Source organism: Caloenas nicobarica, chromosome 5 (assembly GCF_036013445.1).
Source record: "Caloenas nicobarica isolate bCalNic1 chromosome 5, bCalNic1.hap1, whole genome shotgun sequence".
Lineage (NCBI taxonomy): Eukaryota > Metazoa > Chordata > Aves > Columbiformes > Columbidae > Caloenas > Caloenas nicobarica.
The window spans coordinates 41,879,907-41,892,102 of record NC_088249.1 but is presented as its reverse complement, the minus strand read 5'-3'; the positions used below and the strand labels follow the sequence as shown (position 1 = coordinate 41,892,102).

The window sequence follows — 12,196 nt, the reverse complement described above, 5'->3', positions numbered from 1 at the left end:
TTACTGGAAGACTCCAGCCTTGACTCCCCTTCCCAGCAAGTGGCCCAAATGAGAAAAGAGAAAGCTTGTTTGCCCACCCACTTCTCAAACAACTTGTGAGTTCTTTCAGCCGACGGTGACAGATGTTTCTTTCTGTTTCCGTAACCTTTTCCTGTCAAGCTCTTCAAATGATACAGCATCTCTATTTGCAGGAAGATTTCTCTTGACTGCCTAGCCTGATAACATTTATTTCCACCTGCGTGCTTCATGGAGCACCTCCATCTCTTTACACACCATTCCAGTACTGTACCCAGTATAAGAATTCCAAGAGTCTCACAGTGATCACTAAATAAATCGGGTTTTGCTGTTTAAAATGTGTACGCATGCGTGCTGTTACATAGCATAAACCAATCAATATAGTGGAGCCTTCCCATGGAACTTCCCATCACTGCAGCTGAAAGCATCATAAATGAGAAAACAAACAGCTGAGCCTAAGCAGTCCTTGTTCGTAAAGGTTTTCTTATATGCAAGAAAATCGCACTTATTGGCTTCATTTGAGTTGTACAAATGTGAGAGCCCTACTAAGACTTGCAGCTCTGCTTCTTTTGGCGGCAGGATTTGAGGCTTTGGTTCTCTGGTGAATTGTACTTATTACCTTGCAAGAACGAACTTTTAAACCATGCATCGAAGTATGCACTGAAGCATAAGCTAAATAATTACGTATCAGTAACAAGATGCAACTATTACTTTGTGTTCAATTGCCAAAGTCAGGCTCTCACTTGTCTCTTTCATCCCTTCTCCTTTGCAGGAGTTGTTGAGCAGTTATGTTGCTCACCACTCATCACAAAGGTGAAGCATGAGTAAGATGCTCTGGTATGCCCACGGCTCAGATGGTATTTCTCTTTACCTTTTTCTTTTTTTAAATCTGTAAGATTCATAATCTCTCATGCCATCAAAAAAAAAAAGTACAAATATTGTTTTAAATCCAGTCAGACTTTCATTGTGGCAAGGCTGTACTTGAGGTGATGATTGGTAGTGATTTAGGAGGTAAAAAGAAGGAATTCCTTCCAATTTATTTGGTTGGGTTTTTTCTGTTCAACAGTGCATATCTGGTATTGGATGTTTGCAGAAAGTTCTTGACGAGTTGGAGACTTAAACCATGATCTGTCACTAACAGTAGCTGAGAGGGTTGATGTAGCTACAGCAAGAAAATGAAACTGCTTGTTCCTTATTGGACACCCTGAGTAGGATGAGGACTTCCTAAACAATGACCTTTGCTTGCTCCGATGTGTATATGCAAAGGCTGTGATAAGACACCTTATTAGTCACTGAGGAGGGTACAGGGTTTTCCTCATCTGAGAGGTTCTGTGTGAATATTGCGGGCTCAGCTCTTGCTGGTTCTGGAAACTTGCCCCATGCTGTTCATATCTGATTTTTTTCCACTTCCATGTGTAGCAGGGTGATATGAGCAGGGGCATCTCTGTGGAGTGAACAACAACAGAGAAGTGGGAATTCTCTTTCTTAAGGAACAAAATTATCAGCTTGCTCAGTGAAGTGCAAACAATTCAGATAAGAGGGGAATGCATTCAAAAGGGACCTTATTAACCTCTTCTAGTTTCCCTGAGGGAAAACCGGACCCTGCCATCAGACAAATGGTTCCCAGATGCATTTCTGTATTAATTGTTATATGATCAGACTAAGGAAGATCCCTAACATCAGGAAGGGAAGATGTCAAGGAGCCATCATGACTGAACTCGAGATGGAGGCTTTGTTCAGGGCAGCTGTTCATTTATTGTTTTTGTTTCTTACAAATAAACTGATTTCCTTTTGAAGCCTGAAACTGTGGCTGGAAAATCCCCTGTCCTATATGATGCTTCACAATGTGAGTGAAGCCCTTGGGCACTTGACTGAGCTCCTATTAGGATGGTCATCTTCACTACCTGCAGCTGAGGCCTGCTCAAATTCTCATAGCTGATAGGACTGTGGAACTCGGCATGCTAAGCATTGCCCCTTCTAAAAGGAAATTTTGCAATGAGAATGAGCATGAATGGGAAATTGCATTTCTTCTTATTTCATACATCTGAGGTAAAGGAAAAATAGCTTTTTGAAGGGTTCAAATTTCAGAGAGATAGACCTCTTTGAGGCTTTCTCAGTTAACATCGACTCTAAGATCCCTTCAGTGCTTAGCATATGCCAAACTACCCTTAGTAACATTTTGTGCATCCATTCATGAAAATCGTTTTGCCCACTTCTTATTTATAGCTTGCTGGTATATTGAAAAACAAGAAAAATAAATCCTTGAAGATACCAGGTTGCTATGCATACTGTTTCTACAGCATTAGCCCAGTTCTAGATAGCTAGCTTGGCTGTTTCAAAGGCAGTGTCTTCGTGATAGCCTGGAACAGAGTTTTGCTTAGACTCATCAAATTCATATTTGGCATTTAATATATTTACTGAGATCAAAGGTAGTCCCCAAAGCCAGGCTACCCCATAAAATACTTTAGGGTCAGAGTTGTGCAAGAACCTGTTACATCTCTGCTAGGCTTCAGAGACCAGTAATCACATTTCAGCTGAATTCAGATTGCTTCAGAACTGCTTGAGAATGTGGTATATTCTTGCAGCAGAGAGCTTTATCCTGGGTTTGTCCAATAGATTTGTCCTGTGTTTTGGGCTTGCTGGAGCCTGGATTATAGTAAATCCAGAACTAGTAAATTTAAAACTCATCAGCTGTGGTAGATCCTTTCTGCAAGTGTAGGCTAACCTAGATATCATTAGTTACAGTTACAAAGGGGCTTGTAAAGAGGTAATTACTTTTCAAAGGTACTCATGCTTAAACATGCAAGTACTAATCTAGGGGGAATTTTATACCAGGGCCTAATCACTGTCTCAAATTGAGTCACAAATTAGCCCAGGGACTTCTCCAGTTTCTTCAAGCTTATCTGTAAGCATATTAATGAATTTTGCTTTTACTATGAGGGAACCTACCAGACATTAAAAACTTTAAGAGTAAAGGATTTAGTCTAGAAAAAGAAAAAAAAAAAAAAAGAGCTCTGGTTTCTGTTAAATACACGGGAAAGAAATTCCCATAATACATAGATGTTCCATGTTCTTGAGACTTGTATTGCAAAGCCTGTGTAGCTCTAGAGTATTAACTCTTCCTCTGAGAGTCTGATAGTAGTAGTCTGGAAGTATCCCGCTTTTCACTAAAGTAGTGCTGGAGTGCCATGGAAAACAGTTTTGCACCACTTCGTTCCATTTCAGTCTAAACTCAGACATTGGTTTGCATGGCTTGATATAATACATAAATGAGCAATAGCTGACTGGCAAAGGTTCTTTTCTCCACATGTCAGAATGAGTTGGTCCCTCTGAGGGGATTGAGACTGACGGGTAATCTGTCACGTGTAGGTGGCCTGTAAGAAAAGATTTGAGGGTTTTTTGGTTTTTTTGGGGTTTTTTTTTGTTTTTTTAAGTCTTTGTTAAGACTCTTTTCCCCCCACTCTTTAAACTCTCATGTCATGTGCTGAGTGGGGGTGGATGGAGATCAGGGCGGTGGGGGGAGAAGGAGGGGTTGCTGAAAGCATTTGTCTTCATTTCTGCCATCACCCAGTGTTTATTACACAGTGATAGACAGACGCAGGAAAGCTGCCAGTCAAACCTACATTCACTGCATTTCAATTGGCCTTTGCTTTGGGTTTCTGCATTTTGAAATCTACATCATCTCTGCAGTAAAAGGTCGTTCTGTTCATGGGGATGACAAGCCCTGAGACCCTCAGGTACCTAGTGCAGTCACTTGTGATCCCATCAAAGAGTGGAAGAGCCAGGAATCAGGACAGACTGTCAAGTGCTTGGTGAGAACTGCTGCTTGTAAGAGCCGATCTGCTGCTGTCTACATCTAAGAAGCTGAAGTGTGTTGTTCGCCTCCAGGTTACACTAGAACTTAAATGGCAACATCACCTTCTTCTGCTCTCACCCAGGCTGAAACCCTGACTGGGCAAAGCCAGCTGAGAATGAGTGAACCAAAGCTCTGTAGTGAGGATTTTAACTTTTAAAAGTTTTCCACCCGTGGTCTCAAATCTTCCCTATCAATCAATGCAAAGAGCAAACAACAAAGGTTAGGATAGCATAGTTGTGTACTGGGGGGTATTTTCCTCCCTAAATTGGATGTCTGAAATTTTTGCATGCTTTTAATCATCTTTACTGTGGGACAGTGCACACGTGCATGTGGGAGGCTTCTGGCAGGACTTGTGATTTTAATCTTATTCCACTTTGTTATATGTAGCTAGATATAATTTAATAATTACACTGCTCGATTACATAATTAGTATAAGTAGAGGTAATTACTTAATAAAAACGTGCAGATCATGGATTTGCCATTAGTGTTAGGGACAGTGGTTTGGAGCCTTTGAGAAATAGACCAAATTCTTCTGAACATGCACCTTTCACTCTATGAACCTTGTTTCCTGTATCCTCATCTTTTTGATAAAGGTATCTGTTACCTGAAGCACTAGCATTAGTTCATAACTTTTGCCGGCTCTGAAGTTTGTGCAGGACTGTCCTGCAGATGGGCAAGTACTGCATTTTTTCCATTGTTAGTTTTTCCATGTAGGATGTGACTGCCTTTGCAGGTCGAGGGGTCATAACATAAATGAGCATCATAACAAACCTGAAGGTTCCAGAGAAAGAAATGAGAAGACCAGAATCTTAACAGAAAAAAAATCAAAAACATTTGCCAACAACTTTTTAATGGTACTTGTAGCAGTAGGTGGAACAGTTGTATGATCCAGTGGAACGTGCTGTTGGTGGAGTAGTTAGTGATGTTGCTGGGCTTCTATGATGCAGAGTGAGCACGCAATTACTCTCCTGGGAGATGTTATTCTCCAGTTGATATATTACTTGCTATGCCTACAAAGGTTGTTCTCATTGCAAAACAGGTGATGACTTTGTAACATTCATTTGTAATAAGATCAGTATTCTGAAATTATGTGCCCTGAGTAGTACTTCTGTTGCCTCGCTTTGTAGAGTGTTTCCTTGTCTGACTCAGTCCTGTAAGGCAGTTGCTAGCTAGTTGGTGATGTTAGTTACTGTTTCCCTGCAGCAAGTCCCACTGTCTGAAATTTGTACAGAAACGAGTTTTCTGTTCTCCACCTGGTGGCTGGAGGCAAAGCAGCAGAAGAGCTGCCCTTGTGTACCAAACCCAGGCGTACAGTGAGGATACTTTGAAAGATGAAGCAACATAAAATTTAATTGTCCTTCTTCCACTACTGGTTGCAAAATGTAATTTCGTTAATGCATTGAATCTGCTTTCTTCAGTGCAGATCTTTTGTTCAGAAGAGCCTTTTGTTTTGGGGATATGGAGAACAAGGTCTTGGGCTTATGTAAGAGCGATGGAAATGTTCTTAATTCTGGTCTCCAAGTGATCTGTGCGTTTCTGACAGGGGCAGATACAGAGACTGAGCCGACGCACAGTGGAGGTTTGTCGATTGCTGGAGGCCTGGCACAGCTGAGTACACAGTGTGATGCTGGCTGCTCAGAAGTCTTGCTCTTGGTGTATTTCTGAGCTTTCTCCAGAACCAAAATCAGGACTTGAGACAGCTTATCAATGAAAAATGGACTAGTAGCAGCCTTCTTGGTGTCTTTATTTGTCAGCACCGGTCTAGAATTTGCTTTCCCTACTTTGCCCTGCCCATCCTTTACTTTGCAGAGAAAACATAAACCCTGTTAGTGTGTTTGTGTTTTCAGGCTTATTTATTTATTTACAAGCCTGACTGTTTTGCTGGTATTTGATACGAAAAGTAAAAATCCAGCCACCCTGGACTCCTCATCTTCTTCCACACCACTTTAATTTACAAGCAGTTTGCAAGCTTTTAGCTCTGCACAGGCAGCTGGCCTGCTGTGCACTGGCTGCAACTTGTCAAAGCCACATTTCTTCCAGTGTTGCTGCTGTGGCAGCAGAGTCCTGAGCCAGCCCTGCTGGGAGAGTGAAGCCACTGACTTTTCTGCCTGCTTCCCACTGGAGACAGTGCGGAGATGCTGAAATCCAGGCTGCATAGACTCTGGAGGCTGTGCTTTTCCTCATTTGTGCTTGGGCATGATCTCGTTTTGTTCTCCCTTATCAAATTCTATTACCTTGAATTTCTCTGGGTGCCAGCATGTGTGTGTAGTACAAGGGCTGCAGGTATATTAAGGCCTTAGAGACTGCAAATAGCATGAGATTTTTGACTCTAGTACTATTATGGGACAACTGTTTCTTGTCTCCACTTGCCTCTCTAGGGATTGCGTTTAAACCTCAGAGCTTGCTCAAACGTATGCCGACTTAAGTTACCCGTGGCAGTTCCCTTCTACCTGGAAAACCGTTCTTTGTGCTAGTTTCTGAAGTATTCTGCTTTGCCTTCTGCTTTGGGCTGTTGCCTAAATCCTTAGGTGGGTAGTAAGGGTCATGTCATTTGCCTGGAGTCGGGGCAGCCCCTGCCTGCTGCAGATTGGGCCACCCAGATCAGCAAAGGGCCAGCTTGCAGGTCCTCCTTGCTGATGTTTTGTTACAGTCATTACTGTGTGGCAAATATTGTAGGCAGCCTGTATCTTCTGAGTGGCGTTTACAGGAGTAGTAGGGATTATGTACACAAATGTGTGTCATTTGCCAGGGCGACGCTTTTCTTTAGTATGTATTCTGGTCTACCTTCATAGCTGTACTAGAAGATTTGGGGTCTCTGGAAATACAGCTTCGCTAGTACCAATAAGAATGCATTTGCACAGGATGAATTGCTTAGGATTTCTGCTTTGTGAATCTGGGCAAGTCATATCTCTCATCAACTTTCTTTTTCTTTCGGAAATGTGTTGCAGGGAGATGCTTTCCTATTAATTTCCTGTGCTCTGCAGTCTTATTTAGGAGGTTTTGCCTTTTCTGTAAATAAGGTTTATTTGAGAACCTAGAGTTTTGTGTATTGGATTTTGAAAGGTTTTCTCTGGTTTTGTCTTGCCAGCTCTGTTCTGGATAATCTGGAGGTTAAATTGCTAATTATTTCCCCTTTTTCTGTAGGTGCCGTAATTGGGGATGGACAGTCAGCTGTGGCCAGCAACATTGCCAACACCACCTACCGGCTCCAGTGGTGGGATTTCACTAAATTTGATCTGCCTGAAATCAGCAATGGTAAGCTGGAAAGGACACCAGTACTTCCTTTTAACTCTCTACCAACCAGAGCTAGCATAAGTTCCAGGGTCTTCCAAACATAGCTGTATATTGCAGGCCTTGGTTTACTTGATTGTCTTGTTGCATTGGGAACTGCAAAATGCTTAGTCTTTTGAGAAAGTTGACTAAAAGCATGCAGAGCTGTTCCTGCTCTGTCTAGCTTGTGTATTCTTGCTATCAGCAAATCCGTGCATAAATGGGGTTTTTTTGCGCGTGTTCTAATGGGAATATACAAACCTCTTAGAAGAACTCTGTATCAAATCTCCTCATTCTTTTACCAACAAGTTTCTAGGGGGATATTGTCTTCGTACCTTTACATTAGAACCTGCTAATAAATTGGGTCTGAATTTTCCAAGTTATTGACAGTAGTGTGGGCTAAAGGGCTGCAATACATTTTGGGAATTGGAGCCCCGGTCTGTTGCTTACTGCAGTGTTGCAAGCCAGAGGAAGCAGATGTGGCTTCTAGCCATTTGCAAAAGCAGTGATTCGTCCCACATCTCAGGTGAAAGTTGCTTCCGGGTCAAGAATGTGAGCAATGTTGCCGATTTTATTTATTTATTTATCCTCTCCTTCCCCTTGTGAGAATTAGACCATAGTTTTACGTATGTTCTAGGGCATAAGGTAGCTCTAGCACTGGAAGAGACTTCCTTATTCAGGCACAAGTATATTTGATGCTTGTGGTCAGCTGATGAAGGAATGAATTTTTTGGGGCTAAAACTAACTTGACTAGACAGGCTGTTTTTAACCCAGAATGGTATCCTGATACAGCTTGCTGTACAGCCGCAGAAATGTTTGTGGCAGCCTGCGATGAAGATAGGAGATAAATGTTAATTAATGTTTCTTCGTACAGTGATTTTTAGCTTTGGCCATCTTTGTGCATATGCAAAATTCATTGTTTGACTTGTCAGAAAAAAACCAGATTGGGTTCTGCTGTAAGGGATTGACTTCTTTTCAGGGAGAACAAGGATTCTGTTTTCAGAAAGACTTCTGCTTTCACAGGTAGCTGCTGAAATGAATTAAGAAAATTTTTCTCAGTCCTGTCCTGCAATTCTAGAAATTATATATCTGACAAGAGAGGTCTCTGTGGGGTACTGTCCTTTTGCTTAAAGGAGCACATGTAGTGACACCATAGCAGCAGAGATGTGAGGAATTGAAATAATAGAATAGTTTAGGTTGGAAGGGACCTTTAAAGATCATCTAGTCCACCCCCCGCTTGTGGGCAGGGACATCTTTCAGTAGATCAGGTTGCTCAAAGCCCCATCCAGCCTGACCTTGAACACTTCCAATGATGAGGCATCCACAGCTTCTCTGGGCAACCCATATGGGGCTATCGACCCCCCAGTTCCTGGGAAATCAGAGGAGCTGGGGGAAAGCCACCAGTAGCCCATCTTATTACAAAAGCTTTCTCACTATGTCATTCCTAGAGATAAGTATTTGGTGTTTCTGTCTTATCTCCTTCCTTCTTATTGTATAGAATATAGTGGTGTGATGTTTATAACCTGGAAATTAGAAGCCCTGCTTCTAGATGGTAGCCCTTGACATTGTAAAGGGGGAAGACACTTTATATTTTATCCTTGAGAACCATTCTGTCTCTAAAAAAGGAGCATGCAGTGCTGTCTTGAAAGTAGAACACTGTTGAACTTGTGCGCTTTGACGTGTCCTGTTAAGTGCCGAACTTTGTAGCACTAGTGTGGGGTTGTAGGCTGAGGATCAGTGCTCAAGGCAAAGCTTTGCCATGCAGTGGCAATACTTTCTGTGGTCCGGCCAGACTCTGGAACAGAATAAAGATGAAGTCAGATGAGGAACCTTCTTGCTGCTGACTTAAATTCTTTGGGGCTTCTCTGCAAGCTTGTAAAGTATTTGAAGAGTGCTATACCTGCTAATAGCGCCTTTTTTTTTTTTCTTTTTCGGCCTCATCTGACTGTTGAGGAGAAGGCTGCTGTTTTGTTTTTGTTTTGTTTTTTTTAAAAGCATAAGATGTTTGTTTATAGTTCTTATTTTCTATGGGATTCTATCTGCTCCTCAAGACATCAATATTTCAATCTTTTCCCTCTCCCCTCCCAAGACACTTCCATTCTGAAATAGCATCCAATTAGCTGGAATTTTGGGTACAGTTTCTGTTGTCATTGTGCCCTACTTGCAGGCAGGGTTCTTGCTACAAGCCCATCCCCAGCCCTTTTGACTCCCCACTTTATGCTTCATAGTACTTGGCTTGTCCATAATGATTTATTACCATATGGAAATGTTCTGTTTTACTCTGCTTCTTCCTTTTTGCATGCTGAGCCCAGCTCTGGCATTTCTGGATTGTTAGCCCTACCTCCCTCTGCCAAGGTCTAGTAGGGATGTATGAAGATGTAGCAGCTGTGCTCATCCTGAAACAGGTATTTGCCAAGCTCGCCTAGGCACAGAACAAAGGCAAGCTGCAAGTTTGCCAGGGTGCACAAATTTCTAGAGATACTGTGAAGCTGAATGTGAAACAGTGGAGTGGTGAGTTGGAGGAGTTTTTTCTGACTCTTCATGATCTTAGAAATAAACTATTTTCCCAGTAAAGCATGTGACCGCAATAGCTCTGGTTTTTTTCCATTGTTTCCTATAAATCAGAGGTGGTCATGTGAGAGAGTCCGCTTCCAGAGAAGGGGCTATTGCGCTCCTTGGGTCTGACTTGAGCCGCAAGTGGTTTGGGGAGTTCAGGCAGATGAAATGATGCAGCTGAAGTTCAGGGCTGCCTGCCAGCTCCGCTCTCCATCAGAGAAATGGCTCTGTGGCCAACCTCCATCTCTGAGCAGCTCTTCTTCCTGTTATAATTAAACAAAGAAAAAGATAGTTTGGAAGTAGGATGTTTCTCACTGAGGCGGACGCACCTGAACAAGTGACAGCAGCGTGATCAGCACTGTCCTGTGGTCTCGGCGCTGGGCCCCGGCACCCTCTGGAGCCCTGGGCTGCTCTCCATGCTCATCTGAGACTCAGGTCCACAGCAGCCACCTCACTACTGCTCAGTCCAGCAGCCTCGCAAGAGAGGACCCCCAACGGTCTTGGGGAATTGGCTTTGCAGGGACTTGCGGGATTTAAGTCTCTGCTCTGTCTTCCTCTATTAATTGCAAAATGAAAAAAGATGGCTTCAGATTTCTTCTCTCCTTATTGCCAGTTTTGCTTTTAATAACTCTGAAATGAATGTGATCCGGTCTTAAACTGTAACTGTCAGTCATACGGTCGTTGGGCTGGGGAATTTCTTTGGCAGCAGAGGCAATGCCACCTCTGGCATTTATTTAATATTCTTCTAGTAGGTGTTGCAGATCCTTAAAATTTCCCACAGCTAACAAGTAAGTATTGACTCCGTGAACAGTGTAGAATATAGCCTTTCCACAGATAAAATATTTGAAGGTTTTGTCTCTTGTTTCTATCTTTTGAATATAGTTTCTCTCATGTCTGCTCACTATTTAATTTTCTAACCATTGTGCTGAATTGGTCTCATTCTTCCACATTTAGTCACAGATTGGAAATTTGTCTTGTTATAACACTGGCTGGGAGTTGAGGAAGCTGATTTGATCAATACTTACTGATCCACAGTGGGATACAGAAGAGCTTAAAAGAAAAAAAGTAAAAAAAAGAAAAAAAAGGCATGCTAAACAACGTATAAATAGGAGCAACTGTTAAAAGTGTCATCCTTAAGGGTGGCTAGGAGTGGATGGTACACCCAGCACTATTTTCTTTTGGCAAACAGTGCTGTTGCTGCTGGTGTTCCAGGCCTTCCCCAGCTTCAAGCGTAATTATGCTGTAGGTGTAAGCACTCCACGTTGGCACAACGGCTTGATTAATTTGTTCTCTGATGTTTCTTTTGATCTGTTCTGTCAGCTCAGTGACTGCATTAACAACAAAAGAAAACAAGAGATGAAAGGGCAGCCTTGTTGTAAATGGTTTTCCAAAAATAGCTTTTTTTTTCCCTAAAATCTTCTGTATTGGCTTCATTATCATAGATCAGGCCTCAGGCTCAAAGAAATCAAATAGCCTGTGGCTTTGTCAAATGCATACATATCTTCATCCTCCCTGTGTCTGGGGAATCTTGTAGATGCTGTTCCTTAAAATGAAAGCTTGCTGAGATCTCCACCTCTCACATTTAGACTTTTTCTCCTGGCACAGCAGGCTCCCTTGGCTCTAGGTCTAAGTGCTACCTGAGTCCCTCATCCTTTGTAAATTAGAAGAGAGCAAAGAACCGTAATGCCAGCGTGAATCAGATCTTGAAAGACTGAAATAAAGAGCACTCTTTCTTGTTCAGCACAACTTGCATCTGTGATGTTTTACATTCCAGGCATACATCAAGGGGGAAAGATAGTTCACGTTGGCAGAGGAGCTCACAATCTGTTTTGCTAAGAGGCATTCACCATATGCAACAAACTTTAAAAAGAACAAGACGCAGTCATGTTGGCCATCATTGTGGACTGCTCACCAAAAACCTCTGTGCTGTGTTGAAGGAAGGGCGGGTGGGGGGAAAGGAAGAACTGTGTAGATAGTAAATGAGTGAACATGTGTTATATGATAAATAGACTCTTGGTGACTGGTGATTCAAACTCAGCATTGCTTTAAAAAGACATACAGTAAATGCTAGATGAGGAAGAGGATTAGAGACCTGAAGAGGTAAAAAACAGCCATGGAACTGTGAAGATACGTATAAGACATGGCAATGTCCCTGAATCTGTAAATGGTACAAAAGAAATGCAAGCATCTCTCACCTTAGAAAAATAAAGCTGTGGGATTCTTCTGAATATGTAGATTAAAAAACCCCACAACCCAACAACAACAATAAAACAACTTTAAAGGCTGAGAAGAGGCATGAGTTCTATAGACTATGATTTTCAATAGCTATTAAAACAAGGAAGAAACATCATCTGTGCCCAGAGAAATCAGTATCTGTCCTCTCTAAAACTTTCACCTCTTTGAAAATCACTAGTAGTTCATCAGTACAGAAGGATCCTTGGGCTAAATGACACTCATGCCTTTGGTCTGATGAAGCAGGTGTACAATCTTGCTACTTCC

At 42.1% G+C, this 12,196-nt stretch overlaps 1 protein-coding gene across 2 annotated transcripts in view; it reads left to right on the top strand.

Moving 5' to 3' along the window:
• AMBRA1 (autophagy and beclin 1 regulator 1) overlaps nucleotides 1–12,196 on the top strand; it is a 134,448-nt gene that overhangs the window by 74,919 nt on the left and 47,333 nt on the right. For both annotated transcript variants that reach the window (XM_065635468.1, XM_065635467.1), the window contains one exon: nucleotides 7,016–7,126. In XM_065635468.1, coding sequence (XP_065491540.1) covers nucleotides 7,016–7,126 — 111 coding nt within the window. The remainder of the gene's footprint in view (nucleotides 1–7,015; nucleotides 7,127–12,196) is intronic.